The sequence below is a fragment of the Corvus kubaryi genome, unplaced genomic scaffold (genome assembly GCF_017639235.1).
Source record: "Corvus kubaryi isolate FWS band 111438036 unplaced genomic scaffold, C.kubaryi_AGA036_p1.0 37382, whole genome shotgun sequence".
Lineage (NCBI taxonomy): Eukaryota > Metazoa > Chordata > Aves > Passeriformes > Corvidae > Corvus > Corvus kubaryi.
This window is the reverse complement of record NW_024581124.1, coordinates 6,003,691-6,021,561: the sequence shown is the minus strand read 5'-3', so window position 1 is coordinate 6,021,561 and position 17,871 is coordinate 6,003,691. Positions and strand designations below refer to the sequence as shown.

The 17,871-nt window shown below is 47.6% G+C and overlaps 3 protein-coding genes across 7 annotated transcripts in view; 1 reads left to right on the top strand and 2 right to left on the bottom strand.

Annotated features, from left to right (window-relative positions):
* Positions 1-2,041: 2,041 nt before the first annotated feature.
* On the bottom strand, positions 2,042-6,844 carry SNRNP35 (small nuclear ribonucleoprotein U11/U12 subunit 35). Of its 2 annotated transcripts, none has more exons than XM_042035181.1 (2): positions 5,475-6,844; positions 2,042-3,049 (listed from the first exon to the last, which is right to left on the bottom strand). In XM_042035181.1, exon 2 carries the CDS (start codon positions 3,044-3,046, stop codon positions 2,249-2,251), a length of 798 nt encoding a protein of 265 aa, XP_041891115.1. In that variant the 5' UTR covers positions 3,047-3,049; positions 5,475-6,844; the 3' UTR covers positions 2,042-2,248. The 2 variants fall into 2 exon arrangements, with proteins under 2 accessions (XP_041891115.1, XP_041891114.1); XM_042035180.1 differs by lacking the exon at positions 5,475-6,844 and adding an exon at positions 3,598-3,746.
* On the top strand, positions 3,774-8,203 carry RILPL2 (Rab interacting lysosomal protein like 2). Of its 3 annotated transcripts, XR_006017202.1 has the most exons (5): positions 3,774-4,115; positions 4,939-5,090; positions 6,888-6,969; positions 7,327-7,437; positions 7,915-8,203. XR_006017202.1 is itself a non-coding variant. In XM_042035183.1 (4 exons), exons 1-4 carry the CDS (start codon positions 3,774-3,776, stop codon positions 7,937-7,939), a joined length of 525 nt encoding a protein of 174 aa, XP_041891117.1. In that variant the 3' UTR covers positions 7,940-8,203. The 3 variants fall into 3 exon arrangements, 2 of the variants coding, with proteins under 2 accessions (XP_041891117.1, XP_041891116.1); XM_042035183.1 differs by lacking the exon at positions 6,888-6,969 and having other exon boundaries at positions 3,774-4,010; XM_042035182.1 differs by lacking the exon at positions 6,888-6,969.
* Positions 8,204-9,368: 1,165 nt separating this feature from the next.
* The window catches only part of KMT5A (lysine methyltransferase 5A), a 9,117-nt gene continuing 614 nt past the window's right edge, over positions 9,369-17,871 (bottom strand). Inside the window, exons 1-8 of one of the 2 annotated variants that reach the window (XM_042035179.1) lie at positions 17,796-17,865; positions 17,433-17,527; positions 15,196-15,352; positions 14,149-14,365; positions 13,405-13,489; positions 12,997-13,056; positions 12,323-12,513; positions 9,369-11,592 (exon numbers count right to left, since the gene is read on the bottom strand). In XM_042035179.1, the coding sequence (XP_041891113.1) occupies positions 11,382-11,592; positions 12,323-12,513; positions 12,997-13,056; positions 13,405-13,489; positions 14,149-14,365; positions 15,196-15,352; positions 17,433-17,527; positions 17,796-17,844 (1,065 nt within the window). In that variant the 5' untranslated portion in view covers positions 17,845-17,865 and the 3' untranslated portion in view covers positions 9,369-11,381. Of the gene's footprint in view, positions 11,593-12,322; positions 12,514-12,996; positions 13,057-13,404; positions 13,490-14,148; positions 14,366-15,195; positions 15,353-17,432; positions 17,528-17,795; positions 17,866-17,871 lie in introns of those variants that run through there. The other variant, XM_042035178.1, reaches the window with a different exon arrangement.

The following is a 17,871-nucleotide window of genomic DNA, read 5'->3' as shown; positions in this document are numbered from 1 at the left end:
CAGGTACTGAGCGTAGGAGGAACTCTCAGAGGACTCCAAAGGGCTTAGTATAGGCCAGTTATTTTTACTGCAGGGTGATCCAAGACTGGATTTTTAATGTGTGTGAGCAGCAAATGGTTCTTTAGCCCACCTGTAGCAAAACCCTGGCAGGAAACCGCTCCTTGCAGTGGTGGGCTGTGTGCTGCCCTGCTCCTGGCTGTAACTGCTTCATTCCAAACACGCACCTTCTGTGTGTTCTAGGTAGGGAAAGCGTTTACTGTGCCCCCCTGGTGTCACTGCAGCTCGGGGCAGGGGGGACATGTGGCCTTATATGCAAGCCCTGCATTTGACACGGTGACCAGAGTCCAGCGTGGGTATCGGGCAGATGCACTTCTGCCTGGTTACGTTTTGCTAACATCCTTAAAACAGCAGCACTTCCCCCCTCATGTGAAAAGCAACTCTTACATGGGGAGAGTGTCTTAATTTAATGATACTTAAATTGCCAAGATTTGGCTTCAATTTCGTATGAGTAAACAAAAGGTGCAGTACAGTCACATCAGGCAGTTAAACTGTGGATGACTCCGAGTCTCTCCTGAGCGCAGTTCAGTCGTGTGGCGCACTTAGAAGGGCTGCAGTGAGCAGAAACAATGCCAGAACGGGCGGATGCACGGCCTGAGTAAGCAGATCCCTTTGGAAATCAGCTGAGAGCAGTGAGCTGGGATAATGGAACTGCACAGACCGAACCTAGGCCGGTGCAGCACAAAGGAAGTCTCCTGGCCTGGTGCACGTACAGCCCATCCCAGAGCCCAGGGCACTGTCGGGCCAGCTCTGCAGCCAACACCAAACCACTGCACGAGGCAGGACAGCCTTCCCCCACATCTCTGCAGCTCATTACCTCAACCCCCTCGGTAGCTCCTCCTGACCTGCTGGCATTAACCACTCGTTCTCATGTTTGCAATGCTGCATTCACACACTCCAAGTGCCGTCGGGAAGGATGGCGCAGAGGGAAGCGTTTGTAAAGATCTGAAGATCTGTCATGTATTGTTTGTCAATATTCAAGGAAAATCTGCTTTTAGAAAGGGCCAGGATGGTGGCAGGTAAGGGGCGTAACAATCCTGCCTGCCAAGTGCAGGATCACTGACATTTTTTTGGTTTTTTTTTTTTTTTTTTGGTTGGGCAGTAAATCATTTTAGCAGTTTAATAAATATTTCTGAAAAACGCGTATTTCTGCAAGACTTGTGTCCTTTTTTTTTGTGGAAAGTAATGCCATCCCTTCTTGGGGATGCAGCCTATGGATCTGTCTGCATACAACTCTTCATGGAAATACAGCCTCAAACCAGACAAGGTTTAGGACAGAGACATTCAAAGGCTGATGAAACACAATTTAAAATACATTATATATTTAAAAATGGCTTATGATGACAAAGAACATGACAGAACCTTTTCTAGAAAGCACCGTAAGCTCCTTAATGGAAGAGGTGTGTCTGGCCCTGAAAAAGGTGTTTTGTCCTGTTTTCCCCAATTCAGCTACAGCCAGCAGCAAACCCAGTTTCCAGAATGGATTTAAACCCTGTGTAGAAGGGTGAGGGCAGAGTGGGTGCAGCTGCAACCACATTTACCCATAAGAGCCTCCCTCAGTGATTGTCCATGGATTCATCAGGAACATGAGGCATTTTCTGACCTGCTTACTGTCCTGTGGTGCACGTTCCCCTGTACAAAGGAGTTTCATCCTCCCATGTCATACACAGTGGATTGGTTCCATGCTTCTCTCTCACCTGGCAGAACTGGTTAAGTAGAATAAAGGTCTTGCCTGTCCCAGTGTCTTCACAAAAATGAAGCCACTTCCCATCAGCTTCACTTTTGAGGCACATTTTTCAGAAGTTTCAGTTTGTTGCTATTCCATTCCTGTGTCTCCAACACGGGACTGTTTCGTAACTAACATGTGGACATCTGGCCTACAGATAACCCCTCACCCAGGCAGCCAGATGGGTCCCAGACAAGGTGTGTGCTCAGCTCAGCGGGACACCCATACACATGGTGCATTTCTTACAGCACTCACCAATTCAAAAACATTAATACAAAAGTTTATTTTCTCTAAAGAACAATTCAACGCACATCTGAACTGCATTAAGAACCAAACTACAGAGAGCTGCTGGCAGCAGAGTCACAGGCACAAGGTGGCAACACCACAGCTTGTTCTGGGAATGCTGTCACAGCCCCGAGCTGCTGCAAGGGTAGGTCACACACCCCAAGGACAAGGCACGGTCACCTATCGGTGCTTATCATCATCTCTTTGCTTCTTGGGATCTCTCTCCCTGCTCCGGTCTCTATCCCTGTCTTTCCTGTCTCTGTCCTTCCTCTCCCTCCCCCTGCTCCTCTCCTCTTTGGAGTCTCTCTCTCTCTCACTGTCACCCCAAGCCCATGACCGCTCCCTTTCTGGCCAGCGTTTGTCCCTGCCCCTCCCGTGGTCCCGGTCCCTCGTTCTCCAGTCTCTCGTTCCCTCACGAGACCAATTTCTTTTCTCTGATGATCCTTCTCCATAGAAATCATTTTTCATGTTTGGCAAATTGATGGGCTTTCGGAAAGGTCTGTCCCGTCCTCCGAACCGCAGCTGCCCGGATTCTTTTTTGCCTCCAAACCCACCTCCAAGCCTCCGGGGAATCCATCCTTTGAGAGTTCTTTCCAGTTCAAAGTCTACAAAGATCTCATGTTGGTCAATGACCAGCCTGTTGGCATCTCTGTGGGCCTTCAAGAGCACGCGCTCCTCTTTATACTCGATAAATGCATAACCCTTGGAAAATCCCGTGACCAGGTCTCGAACCAGACGGATCTTTCTGATGTCTCCATAGCGAGAAAAAACCTCCCTTAACTTCTCTTCTGTGGTCTGAAGATTGAGCCTCGCCACGAAGAGGGTGAGGTGAGGATCTCCCGTGACGCCCTTGTTGGGTACGTACCGTGCCAGCATTGCCCGCCATATGGCTCGGTCGTGGGGCTCCTCATCTGTGCCATCGATGCTGCCGGCCTTGAGGGGATCATACTCCTTCGCTATGGGGGCCCAGTCAGCCATTGTCTAGTGGGGGAGAACACACATGGCACAGGCTCACGGCTGTGTCAGCAACAGGCTGTGCAAGAAGTGCTTCCAGCACCGCTGCACTGTGTGCTCATCCAAAAATCCCCCGAAGCGTGACACACGAAAACAAACCAGCCGTGTCGCTGTTGTTTTGAGTCCACATGCCGGGACACAGCCGTGTCGGGGAGTCGGATCCAGCCCCGGCCTGCCCGGCCTGAGGGGCCCCGGCCTTCCCCCGCGGGCCCGGCCCGGCCCGGCGAGGCCCCTCAGCCCCGCTCCCGCCGCCGCCTGTCCCCTCACCCGCCCGGCGGGGCGGGACTCGGCTCTTCGGGCGGGCAGGGGCCGATCCGCCGGGCCGGGGCAGCCTCAGCCGCTCCCACCGGCATCGATTTCAGCCCCTTTCCCCGCTCCCGGCCGGCCGGAGCCCGCCAGTCCCCCCGCCCCGCTCCCGGAGCCGCCGAGGCGGATGTGGCGCTGCGGAAAGGCCGATGAGTTCACCCGGCTCGGTGCCGGTTCCCGGGGCTGACCGAGAGCCCCATGTCTCTTACCGGCAGCGGAGGGCGGGCGGTGCCTCCTCAGGGGAAGGGGCAGGGCGGGAAACACCGCCGGGCCGCGGCCGCCGCCGTGGGAGCGCCGGGGGCGGGAAGGGCCGCTCTGCCCGAGGCCCCGCCGGCAGCGCCGCCCGGCCCGGCTGGGAGGGAGGGAGGACCGGGGTGCGGCGAGCATGGAGCGGGGCCGGGAGGGGGAGGAGGAGCTGGAGGAGGAGAAGGAGGATGAGGATGGCGGCCCGGAGAGCGCCCTGGAGAAGAGCCCGTTCCAGCTGACGGCCACGGATGTCTACGACATCTCCTCCGTGGTGGGCCGGGACCTGCTGCAGCTCCGCGCCGGGCCGCAGCTGCCCGCCGCCCGCGCCCGGCTGCAGTTCAGGATCGTCAGGGTGCTGGAGATGCTGGAGGCGCTGGTGAGCGAGAGCAGCGTGGCCGAGGAGCAGCTGCGGCGGGAGCGGGACAGCCTCCGGCGGGAGCTGGAGCAGCTGCGGGCGGCGGCCCGCGGGAGCGCCCCGCAGGTGGGTGCGGGACACGGCCGGGGCTCGGGGGACACGGGCCCCTTTCCCGGCACGGGCACACCACGCACGGGTCGCGGAGCGCACCCTGAACGACACCAGGTGGGCCGGTGGATACTTGTGGTCTCTTTTGTGTCAGCAGAACGAGTCTCACAAAGTCACTTCCCGTCTTTGGCCATGAAAGCCTTGAAGCTCTTTCCTTCGGGGTGGTTACGGGCCGCAGTGCTGTGGATCCTTCGCTCCAGTTTCAGTGCAGTGACTGACCCGCTTTAGCTCAGGAACGGGCAGTGCCAGCAAACACGCACAGAGTTCAGAGTACAAACCCACCGTGTTCAGCTCTTGCACAGCACCGGCCCCATAGAAACAACTGAGTATGAAAACACTGAGGCTTTGTTACCCCGTGTGAGGGAAATGGATGTCTTAATCATTACAAAGGTTTTACATTAGGAAAGGTGAGTTCAGATCTCACCTCTCTGACACGGAGTTTTGGTGTGGCATTAGATGGCTCAGCCTCTCTCATCATCTGAGAAAAATCTGATAAAACCATCTTCTTGACAACTAAACTGCAATCTCTTTGGGATAGACACTTTGTTTTTAGCTGTGGTCAGAGCCTGCCACAATTGGGGCCTATACTTGACTGGGGAACACAGTCACCAAGGGAATACAAAAATATGAAGAACGATAATTAACTGCTTGGAAAAAAATCAGGATTGTGATGAATTCATACTAGTTCTAAAAACTCCATATTTATAAAATCTGGAGTTTTTACTCTCTGAGTGGTGAGTTTTTTGAGAGGTTACAAGATCCACCACTGTTTATTTTACAGCCCAGCCTTGGACCAGATCAAATGGTGATAGACCTCACAGACCCCAACCGGCCCCGGTTCACATTACAGGAGCTCCGAGATGTATTGCAAGAGAGGAACCAGCTGAAAGCTCAGCTTCTGGTGGTGCAAGAGGAGCTACAGTGCTATAAGAGGTAAAACTTGAAGTCAGCAGAGAACTAATAACTACTAGTAACAATTACTTCATGTCTGGGAAGCTTATCAGATGAGAGTCTTGCAGGTTTGGGCCCCTAAGTCAGGATAGGCACTGTCCAGGCATTAAGTGACCCCTGTACTCCCCAGAACATACAAGTGAGCAAAGAAAAATGGGGGAACAATGAAGTCTCTATGCAACATGATTTTAAAACTAAACTCCCTTTTCCTCTGCACCGTTCTCAGCCTGTTCCCATAACTGCCCCACTCTCAGCCTACGCACAGTTACTCCCACTCCACACCCAGGCTGGGTTCTCGTGCACAGGAATTCATCTGTGCAGTCACAGCAGTTGCACACACACTGTGTCTACAGCCACACTACATACCAAAGAGCACGGGGGGTTTCCAGCTCAGCTTTAGTCAAAGTTTCCTTCCTCCTGCAGCGCGACGCTGGTTTATCTCCGGTCCATCACACCCACGGGGGTATGGCACTGATCTAGAAACAGAATATGGAGCTCTTTCATCATTCATGATAAGATGTGGGGTTTTTAAGACCGCCAGCAGAGGGTTGTGTAAGGCCCTTGAACTGTGCAAAGCAAGTGATTTCAGAGAAGGGTTTGGTCTTTCTTGAAGGGAAAGTCAGTGTGAGCCAAAGGGTGGGATGTGGGAAGGGCCTTGGTCTTGGTGCTACAAATTCATTCATCCCCATGGCTCTCCTTCCCAACTTCTGCCCCCTCTCATCAGGTTGGATTATAATCTCTTTGGGTCTAGAAATTACTTCTTAATCTAGTCACAAAATGTCTGAGCATATTAGATTTCAGTTATCTCAGCAGCACCCTTCTGGATACAGTGAGCCTGCCTTTTGCCTTGTCTGTAACAGGCAGGTTAAGCCAAGAAGTTACACTTAAATCCAAGAATTTACAAACTGCCTGACAGCACTGCCCCAGCTCAGCTGGATGCTTTGCTGTGTAGCAGTGGAACGGCTTCTTGCTTTGATTTCCCAGCTGTTACACAGTTTAGTACAGGCCAAGTTAAAAATGTAACAGTGGGAATGCTTTCAGTGTTTGAGTGATTTGAGTCACAGTGCTGTGCACCAGGAGCAGGGCAGGGCTGCTTTTCAGGGCAAGTAATTTGTGAGATTATCTCCTCGTACAGTGTTATAGTTTAAGCCAAAACCCATTTTCCCTCTAAACAGTCACATAAAATCCTGATTGTAATTGTAGTAAAGAGTAATTGTGTAGGAGAAGAGGATAAATATATGTTCTAAAATGCATTGTACACATTGGAAATAAGCTCTGTATAGCAGAAGGTAACACACCCTCACAGTGACTGGTGGTGTTTGGGGGCTGCATTTATCATTATGATTTCTGGTAGAAGTTACCATGCAGATGTTAGAGCTTTGCAGTGTCACCCCACAGCTCATTGTCTCATTTATCCAAGAGGAGGATCTGCCTCGGAATTACTCCATGCCTGGTGTCACACCAGTTTTTAAGTGCTCTGTGTTTTTATTTCCGAATCCAGTCGGGTGTTGCTTGGCTACTCTTAGCCTGCAGCTACTGCAGTCACAGGCTTTGATCCACTGAGCTCTCCAAATGAGTGAGGTCAGCTCAGGACACGCTGTGAAAACACTGAGTGTGCAGGCTGGGAAAATCTAACCTGGTTCCAAGTGGGGAAAACACCCTTGGTCAAACTAAATCTGTTGGCTGGAGTAGGCGGTTACAACTTCTGGAGTGTAGAAACACTCAAGCAGGATAACAAAATTTAGTGCTGAGGCAAAGCCTTTCTTCTCTCCTCTGTAGGGTGGAAAGAGGAACAGGCACCTGCCTTGCAGGGGAGCTGGGAATCTCCCATCTGTTCCCAGCCTTGGTGGCTGCGCTGGAGGTACCACACATCTACCCCTGCAGAAATTCACCATTTGTGTCTGCACCCTCCTCTCATCCTTGGAGTTTTGCACAAATCCAAGTGTGATTTACACTTCCCTTTCACCCCCATTATGATTTGCCATTTTTTCTCTGTGGAGTGTTCTCATTAAAGCATAACCCTGGCACCATTACACTGCAGTATTTAGGGATAATAATTCATTGTTTTCAGTTCACTAGAAGGCAGAGGCTGGGCTGCGATGCCTGTCCTGTGAGCACTCATTCACCCATGTCCCAGCTGCCCATTGAGAGCTCTAACACACATGCACTGCCACACTCTGCACAAACCCACCAAAAATAAAACCATTTCCTTTCCCAGTGGGATCATCTCACAGAAAAGAGACCAAACTGAAGAACTGGAAAAAGAAGCCAGTGGCAGCAGTGCTGGCACCAGCAAGGACAGTGAAGAGAAGACAATCATCAAACGGCTGTAAGTTTGTCTGCACATTTTGGGGCAGAATTTGTGAGACCACGGCACACTCCTTAAACAGTGAATCCAGGGCTGGATGCTGAATTTTAGCCTAATTGGCTGGATATTGTTTTCTGCTCTCCACGTAAAGTTAAAAACCTGATAAAGCAATCTCTTCCTGTGGAAAAAGCACTGCACAGGAAAGCAACCTCCACCCAGGCAAGCAGGGAGTCACTTCTTTTCTAGGAAAAACAAGCATTTCTGAGCAAAGCAATTCAATACTTTACCCCCCCACCCCCCCAGCTTCTCAGGGCTGTGCTATGGGAGCACCGTGGCTGGCCCTGTTTACATTGTACACAAAACCCATGAGCTTAAACTGTGTCCCTAAAGTCTCCCAAAATAGCACATTGACAGGGCCAGCCCCCTGCAAGTTCCTTCTCTTCCAATTGTACATTATTGTTTCCTTTCTGCTATTGGTTTTTTTTTTTTTTTTTTTAGGTTTTCTTTTAAACATGGAAAATGAGCATCCTCAAGGACTTAACTGCTGCTCTTGAGAATGGCACTGATGAGCCTTGGAGGCGTTGGGAAAGACAATGATTGGAAGAAGCAGCATCACTCCTACTGTAGAGAATGAGCAATCTCATTAAAATCATGTTGTATAATATTCTTTCAGAATAGATTTTACTCTTTCAGAAACTGTTAAAAGACACTTTTTGTATTTCTTACTGTCAGACATTACCCACATGTAGAAAATAAAACATTTATACAAAAGTGGGTTTTATTCTTATTAACAGAGCCTGTGATGATCTGTACCACAACATACTTATCCTGTCCAGCTATCAAAACACTCAGCCCAAATGACTTTGCAAGATGAAGACATATTTAAGAGAGACATACCATTCACAAGTGGCTGTTTGGGGGTGAGGTGAACAGTGGAGAAAAGCACAGCAAAGCAAGAAAAGCTGCTGCATCAGGCTCTGCCCACATGAAGGGCTGAGGTGCAGGCAGTGCTCAGACTGGAACAGATGCACCAAACATTTCATTTCTGACAGCCAAAGGTCTCCTGTGGTAGGCAGTTGTGTTTTGCATAAGCTCTGTTCTTTCAATCACCTGCCACAAGCTGTGTATTGGCCCCAGTAATGAGATTTAGCACCAGTGGAAGCATATATGGCAAACAGGAGTGGGAAAAGAAGCTTGAAAGACACCAATTCGGTTCTCCATTTAGAAAGGTAGAATACCCAGAGCAGAAAAGTCTGAACAGACATAAAAGAAGCAGTGACAGGTATCAAACTGTGATCTTACGCTCTTCAGAACTGAAAGCCGGCTCTGAAGTCTTTTGATTCCCTCTCCTACACTGGCAGCATGAAAAATATAGGACACTTCACACATCTGCTCAGCTGCACAACGTGAATGTGGCTCAGCAGAAGGCAGAGCTTGGGAACAACTGTGTGTTAGCAAGGCAACAGCACAGATGGCTGACCTGAGCCAGCTGGCTTAGCCAGGGCACAGAACTACTGAAGTCCTTCTGCCATCTTCAAAATATCAATAAGCCTTGGCTATGCCCTCATTATTATTTTCTGGAGCATGGCAGCAGGGAAGGCAGTTCTTGCATTGCCTGAGCAGAGGCTTTGTGCACAGAAAAAATTAAATTAAATCATAATCAACAAGAGCCAGGATGCACCTCTGAGCTGAAGAGAGATCTTTACATGTGATCTGAACTCCATCCTCTTCCATGGTTTATCCAGGGATGTATTTTCCAATCGCCTTTAAAAAAAGCAGTTTAGCTCCCAACCCAAAGGCATCTTTCCCTGTGACACCTTGTTAGAAGATGAAGCCTTCCTGTGAGGCACAGAGATAAACATCCAAATGACATGTTCCTGTGAGAAGTATATTGAGATAGATCTATAGATGTCTCTACATATATGTGTTCCTAGAAAAGTAAAGGATACATATGCAGTGCAACATGAGCTTTATTTCCATCCTCCAACGCAGTGCTACTCAATTACCAGTTAAGCTTTCAGAGAAGACATTTTATGTAAAACAGGGAGATCTTTCCCTTTCTTGTTTACAAAAGTGATGCTGGAGTACAGAGGTTTTAAGCTATTCAACCTGATAGAGAAAAAGTAAATGTTTAAATAAAACCAAAAAAAAATTATTCCAATTCTGACTTAAGGGAAGTGCTCTAGTTTAACAGGACACTGTACACATTGCTGAGGTCTCCATTACTGAGACCAGAGAAAAGTCAGTGCCAACTCAGACAAGTTGGCCAATGAGGCTTACCTGAAACTCAGTACATGTAATGTAACAGGTCTCCAGTTAATTCTTCAGAAATGGGAAAATACCCAGGCTTGCTCTGATGAGTTTGCCTTGTGTGAAGCAGTAAATAATATAAAGCATTTAGTAGCTAATGATTTTCACAGCTTTCTTTCAAAATGCTCATGAACTGCAATGGAGACAGGTAGTATAGCAGCCACTTCATCAATAATAAATATCTTCTTTATTTTACAGAGACATTGTCTTCAAGTTTTTAATTTAAAAAATACATCACTAAGCCACCTCTCTTGCTGCTGGAGCACACAACCAGGATGTTGTTGCTATCTGACCTATCACATAGGCAAGCATAAGATTGTCTGGAGGGCATTCAGCTGGAACAGCAGCGGCCTTCAAGACATGAGGAATAGAAGACATTAACAGAGCCACAGATCCCTTGCTGACATCTTCCAGCAGCAAGCGTGGCTGATGGCTCACAGCCATTTTCATCTACACACATGCCAAGCCTGCCTTGGCAAAAATTCCAACTGGTAAGAATTCATCTTTAACATAAAGGACCTGCATTGTATTGCCTGCCTATATCCCAGATTTGGCTCTCCAACAGTAACGTTCCGAACATCCACGAGATGCCAAGCGCTCGACTCCCATGTGAGACAGTGGGACCAGACCGTGCTGGACAGACCTACAGGACAGGCAATACGGAATCTACTTTCTTCACTGCATGAACTCCATCACTACAGTTTGAAGCTGCATATGAAGATGACTCCTATTTTTGGAACCACTATGCTCTACTTCAAGCATTCACAGTAAATAAATAGCTTCTGATGTGGCTAATTAGCATAAGAAGGTAATATAAAAATTTTTGGAGAGAGCTTTTACTTCTTTAAAATCCTCTGGGAGACAACTCCAAGAATCGGCCATCAACTATAAAAAGGTACCTTCTCAAAGTTTAGAAAATAAGTAAACGTCAAACATTGATTCTCATTGTGAAGTTCTATCTTCACATCTGTAATCAGTATCAACCCAGTCTATCAAAATCCATCCTCATTTGGCTGGGAGTCATTTCTCCAAAGAAAGCAGCCAATCTGACCATCCTTTTTTCCCCCTCAGTGCCAGTGCATTTGGAGTCCATTGCCAACAGAATGTATGATACTGGAAAAACCGGATTCCTACCACAAATTATTTGAGAATGACAGTAGCATCCATCTCAGAGAAGCCTGTCAGCAGTGGGCTGTGAAAAGCAGTCTGACAGGCAGTCAAGCCACTGGATGACCAAGTCAGAGTACAGCAGTACTTCTGTCATAAAGCCAAGTTCAGCACCCCAAAATGGAGCGTGAGATATCCTTGCAAAAGCAGAAGCACAACCCCAGTGATTAAGTTTCTGTGCAAGTCTTTCACTGCTCAAGTGGCACTGGTCACTATGCAGACGCATTCAAATTTTAAGGAGGGTTTTCCTTTTATGATACAAAAGTTTTGGCAATCTAAGATCAATTATTCAAGCCTGCCTGGAAAACTGTAATAGGTATTTAAATACTGCAAAGCAAAAAGGCAGTTTTTAAGGAGCTTGGAAGACCATAAGCAGTCCACTAAAAGCTGAGGGGAGTGAGGGCAGGAAAAGAAAAAAAAAAAAAATCACTGACTCCTTGTAAAACACTCAGTCCAAAAATTAAAAACCCCAAAACAAGGAAGATGAATTAGTGTTTCAGCCATGGGTGAGCTTCAATGGAAGCTTTGCTTCTGTCTCCATAGTCGTACAAGAGTTCTTCACCTGCCTTAATGTCCCTGGAAGCTATGAGGATGAGATGAGGCACACCATCGATGTCATGGAGCTTGGTCTGACAATTGCCACACTTGCTGTGATTAATGAGCCTTCCCAGACGATTCGTTTCTTTTGTAGCATCGACACTGAAAGAGCAAGAACAGAACACGGGATTGGGCCTGGGACAGGGGCACGTTTGTGGACAAAGCCCAAAGTGCAAATCAGATCAAGAATGAGGAAACCACACAAGGCTTGAAAAATTAAGGAGAAACAGAACATTATCATGTTACATTACAGAACAACCATGACTACACTGACAGCCATAATATGGCAAGGCAGGGAAACTGAAACAACTCTGAGATTTTTAAGTTAGCACAAAAGCCAGAAACTGAAACATTTGGACTGTTTGAGCTGCCTCTGTCCAGGAACAGGCGAGTCCAGATGTGAAACAAATTATAAAGCTTGGACTGAAGTGGGTGTCAGAGACTGGAGAAACAAGGACACCCAGTCACAGCTGAAAGAAATGTTTCTTTTCCAGGGAGTTTGTCCATCCTGCTTTTCAAACCAACTCCTCGCAACTCAGATAAAGGAGTTCATTTTACAAGATGATAAATTTAGGCAGAAGACCACAGCAGACCTACAAGCCTCATCCAGGCAGATGCAACTCTCCACATATCTTGTTCTGTACTTCAGAGAACAGGGCTTTGAGTCACCTACCATTCCTCATAGCCCAGGCCACTCTTGGACCATGGATCATGGACCATGCTCTGAAAGATTTCATAATTCAGAGTTTCCATTAAAATCAAAATATTTGCATGAAAACAAGAAATGAATTAGCAGTATTCAAAGCCTCTATCAATGGAAACTTGAGCTTACCAGTAGGTTTTGCTGAGGTACTGGAAATAGTACATGTAGCAACCTGTGGATGGGTCTTGAGCATACACAGCCTCTCGTTTCTTGGCATCAGTGATCTCGATGAGATCCCCATGATACTCAACCACAAATTCTCCTCGATTAAAATGTTTAGTAGCAATTACTCCTCTCCCTTTGCCATCGATGTAATCAATCTGTTGAGTTGAAAAGGAAATACTTTCTCATTTCCCAGCTGATTTACATCATTGCAGATACGGTGATTATTAGGAAATGATCTGTCATTAAAAAAATGCTGCAAAAGGAAATTTGTGTGTATTGCAGACAAAACTGCAGGAGCACAATGCATGGCATTGTGGAAGAAATGGAGGATGAGTTTGGGACACACCCTGAGTTACTGGGTAGTTGGACACAAAGTCTTCGAATCAAAAAACTTAGGAGTACATTTCTGTAAAGACCTTAAAGCCCCCTCAATATTTATGACTGAGGCTGCACGTACACGTTCTTCAGAGACCAATATTGCTCATTCAAAAGGAATGACAGTGTTCCAGTTTTCCTGAATTTTCATCAGAGAATTGCAGGGTTCTAAGACTGAGTTCTGCTACTCTGTTTAAACAGATTAACATCAAGATACTGTATAATAAACAGGACATAGCTACTTAGGTTGGCATTATGGTTACCTTCATTCCTTCTTCTTTCCCACTTGTAATCAGCTCATCTATTTTCCTCCTTTCCTCAGTCTGCAGAATAAACAAGAACAAACAAAACCACAATATTGTTTGTAGCTTATTCTAGAGCTGGAAGGAAATTACCAACCAGTGATACTCATTGTTCCAGACCATCTCATATTTCCAGCAGACTGAATGGCAGAAAGACAGATTTCTGCCCCCCAAAATAGCTAAGCAGCTAGATTCTGTTCTAAACTGGACCAGCATTTCCAAATTTTAAGCATGTTCTTAACATTACTTCAAGTGTACAACATTATTTGCATTTGGAATGGAAATCATTTACAGACAGTTACATACTTCCCCAAATCTTCAGCTAACCAGACACATAATAAGTAATGTCATTTTCACAAGAAGCACTACCTCCAATTCAGATTTGCTCTTCCTGGAACTTCTTCTAACTGGGTAATAATCTGTCACTTTTCGGTTTGGTGTTCTTCCTTGCGTTCTAAGGGGTAAGAAAAAGAGAACACACACACACATTTCAAACTATTTGTTAAGTTACACCTCTAGAGCAAAGGTACGTGCAAGAAATTTTTATTTCAGCTTGGTAAGTTGAAAGGTGCTCAATACAAATCAGTGGTTTCTATCAGTACTCTTAGCTTCAAGCCACAGCTACATCCCCTTTCTTCCCCACACTATTTCCATTACTCCAGTACTAATTCTTGAACAATAAAAGCAAGATGTCATTGGAAATCAACTGAAGGTCACATTACAAGTCTGAGGCCCCCTGTGTGCCTTGCCAGAAGGCACTCGAAAATTTAGGTCACGAAAACTGCTTGGCAAGGAATTCATTAATGTTAGGTCACATTACTCTGATACCATAAGAAAGGGTATCAGCTCAGCCAGGAAGCCTCCAACTGTTCTGTTTCTGACAAGACACATTCCCATTTATCCACAGGAAAGTAAGTCTTAATGGCTCATTAATTTCTTTTTTCCATAGGTGACCAGCAAATATTTCACTTGTGACAGAACATACTAACCTTGCTTTCAGGACAAACAAGTCCTCTGCAAAGTAGATACTTCAATGCAATTTTGGGGTTTTTAAAATGTGATATTTTTGAGAAAACAAAGAGCTGTCCTTTCACAATCCCACAAGTCACTTACTTTTTCCTTGGTCCTCGTTTTGCTTTAACCATCTTCTTCTGAGCTGGCTTTGCATTGGCCTCCTCAGCACAGTCTGCAGGCGGGGGAGTCTTCTGGGTTTCCACAGTTTCTTGGTTTTGATCAGAGGAGGGCACCGAAGGATTGCACCCACCTTCCTTATCCTTCTGGTCTTCTGTTTTTACAGCACCTTCAACTGTTTTGCCACCATTCTTTTTTCCTGGTGACAAGGAAATCAAGTAAGGCTCTGAACTTAGGGCCGACTATACCCGAGTGCTTTAAATGAATTCCAGTAGTTTATAGTTCTGTCAAATGAGAGAAAAAGGATGGCAATGACCCTGCACTGTTGGGCTCAGCAGCTGTAGATGTTGGTAGCAAGTGGCCAATGCCACCCAGGCCAAATCCATGGGAGCTAAAGGGCTGGCACTGACAAGAAATCTACACTCCCCACAACCAACATTTTCTTGGTTTTTTGCATCCTACCCCGATACAACCACATCCTCCTCCTCAGACAACCGACTCAGGGATAGGTGAGCGTGGTTTAAAGCTGAATAACATTTTTATGTAGAGTAAATCATCAGGTTTAGCAGTCCCATCTGCTGAGACAGATGTTTCAGTCTCACTGGAGAAAAGAAGCACAGCTGCAAGGCCTCAGCAGTGGGACAAGCTAAGGCCATCTTCACTTCCTTGTCAAAACTGGGGAGCCAAATTAGGAACTAAAGGCCTCAAGTTTCCAGAAAACCTGACACTGCCTGCATAAAGTGAGACTTAAAATATCTGCTTGCTAGAAGTGTTCGCATCAAAGTGTTTGGACAAATTACCAAGGCTGTTAAATGCACCTCTAAACACAAGCCAGATGGGTCTTCTTCCCCTTCATAAACGTACAGAACATTCCCATCTAGTCACTACAATGAAGCACCCGTGAAGCCTGGCACTCAGCAGCCACAATTTGGGCTCCTCCTCACTGCTTTTATTTCTTCATGAACATTTTAGAACTGGGGGCAGTGGGAGCACATTTAACAAGATATGCAATCCAAAGCTCAATCTTACCAGCTCCTTTCCTGTAGGTTTCCTTTAGCGTTTTGCCCTGACATTTCACCTCGTGATACATGACAGAGTTTTCTTCTTGAAGCGGGGGGCGAGCACCAGGAGCTTTGTTGGGATTCAGGTAGCTGTAGATTTTGGATTGACCAATAAACACATTCTCCTAAAACAGACCCACACAAAGATCAGTTCAGCACAGAGATTCTGGGAACCTCAAGCTGACATCCACAACAGTCTGCAGTGACCAGGGCTGACAGCTGACTGTGCTGATGCAAATTACACTGTTTTAAGCATCACCTTCACTGAGGTTGTGATTTCTAAGTGAAAAAATAACAGTGCTGAGCACTTTGAGAACTTTACTAATGCAGACTCTCAGTCCGAGGGAGCTTTCACATAAAATGTGGCAGGATGGGGTAGTCATAGCCTCCACCCTTGTGCTTCACAGTATGAACTTTGGTGCTAAAAAAAAAAAACCCCAAGCCTGAGCTCCTCGGGAGGAAGGCGGCCTCAAAGAGCACGAGCCAAAAAAAATATGAATAATGCAGCAAAAATTGCCCAGGCCCAGTACAGAGCTCTCATAGCCTAAGAGGTATGAGCTACCCAGCTACTCTCAGGAGGTGTCAAATGTTGCCACAGTAAATTATATGCTCAACTGAGCAGCATAGAAGACAGGAATCAGTTTTACAGCCTACCTTGAGTGACACCTCTCAGCAAAGCATGAGAGATAAACAGTGCTATCATTTTATCCACTATATGATACAAAAATAAAGTGTAAAAGTTGTTCATGGCAAAAAAGCCCATTAAAGAGTCTGCACAAAGCCCAGTCAGGAAAATGGCAAAACCCTCTGGCATGGCCAGACACCACAGAGCCTGGGGTTTGTTTGCTGGCTCAGGCTCCAAGATGCCAACAGTGAGCAGTGTCAAATTTAGCAAAGATTAGTGGAGTCCTGTCACCTTTGCTTTTACAGTCTCCTGCCACCTGGCTACGGTTGCCTGTGCAGTGTATGTTGGGCACACGGATTTCAACAGTGAAATATCAATGTCTGGACAAACAGATGCAACTTGGCCAGAGTAAGTTTTTCTTGGCTATAGTTTGACTCAACCGAAAGCAAGTTTCAGACACTGCAAGCCAGTTAAAACGACAAAAATATGCATCCATTTTTTTCAGAAAAGTAAGGAACAAAGGGTCCCAGTAGTTAAAAAAAAAAAAGATAGCTCAAATATAGCTGACTAAACAAATACCTCAGTATACCTAGTCACAGAGACACTGAAAAAGTAAACAAAGTACACAATAGAACAGATAGGATACCTTTAATAATTAACATAACCAAGAATACAAACTTCCTATGTATATAATTCACACAAAATCAGACCAGTTAAAGGCTCAAATCTTAGTCCATAAATAAACTTTAGATTGAGATTACGATAGAACAGCTTGAGAAAAACTAATCACATGGACACTCCCTGATCTCTAATATTTCTGAAACGCCTGTGAAAGGCAACATTTGCTTATTAAAAAACCAGGGCTTCAAAGCATGAAATACTATGAAAACACTCCGTTTTAACAATTCCAAGCAACGAACGCTGAGCTTCAAAGTCCTCAAGATTTAGTGAGAAATTTAAATATGGGCATTTTGGGAGAAAGCCCAAAGCAGTGAACCGCAGTCCACCTGCCAGCTGAGCCTTCAGGCTTTGAACACACCATGAACAGGAAACGAACAACTATTTTTCCAGCATAGCTTCCTCCCCTCATTCCCAGCTCCCTGCCTGCTGCGCTCTTGGCGCAACCGAGACGCCGCTGCCACGTCTTTGTCTGTGCCAGGCTTGAGACCCCGGAGAGCAGAGACTTTCTCAGCACAGCAAAACACACGAAAGGCTGCTGAGGGGCTCCAGGACTTGATACAACAGCCACAATTTTTTCCGCTGAGAGCTAAATGCAAAGAGACAAGCAGCCTCCGACCAGCTGCCTGTGACAGAACTACAGGACGGGGACGTTGGCACGGAGGGAATGCCGAGCCTGGGGCCTGTCTGCGGTAGGGCACAGGGAAACACGGAAAGAGTCCGACCGTAGTTAAAGTTAACCGGTTTCTGAATGATTTGAGGGGCCCCCGCAGCCCCGGGCCCTGCGGCTCGCCGCGGCAGCCGGCACACCGGCTCGCCCGCACCGGGGGGAGCGGAGGGCACAGCAGACCCCCGGGAGCCGCCCTCCCCGCTCCGCCCGCCCAGGCCCGGGCACTGCTTACCCCGCCGGCCCGGGGGCGGCCGGGGCCCTTCCTCTCGGCGCTCTCGGGGCTTGCCTTCTCCACGCCACCCGCCCTGGTCTTGGGCATGTTCTTCCCTAGGAACAACGGGGGAAGATCGGCACCTGAGCCATGTCCGGCGCCGCCGCCCGCGGTCATCGCCCGGCCGCCACGGCCTGCGCCATGTTTAAAGGGCTGGATGCGGCAGGGCGAGCCGCGGCGGCCCAGCCCCTTCCCGGCGAGCTGCGCACACCGCGCGGGGGAGGAGTCCCGCCGGCCCCGGCTCCCCGCACCTCCCGGGAGGAGCTTTTGCGCCGCGGAGATGCCCCGCGCCGCGCGGGCCCAGCCCCGCCGGCCCCGCCGCACCTCGGCCCCGCTCCGCTCGTCTCCGCTCCGCCCACGCACCTCCGGCCATGGCGGCGGCGGCGGCCCCGCGCCCCGG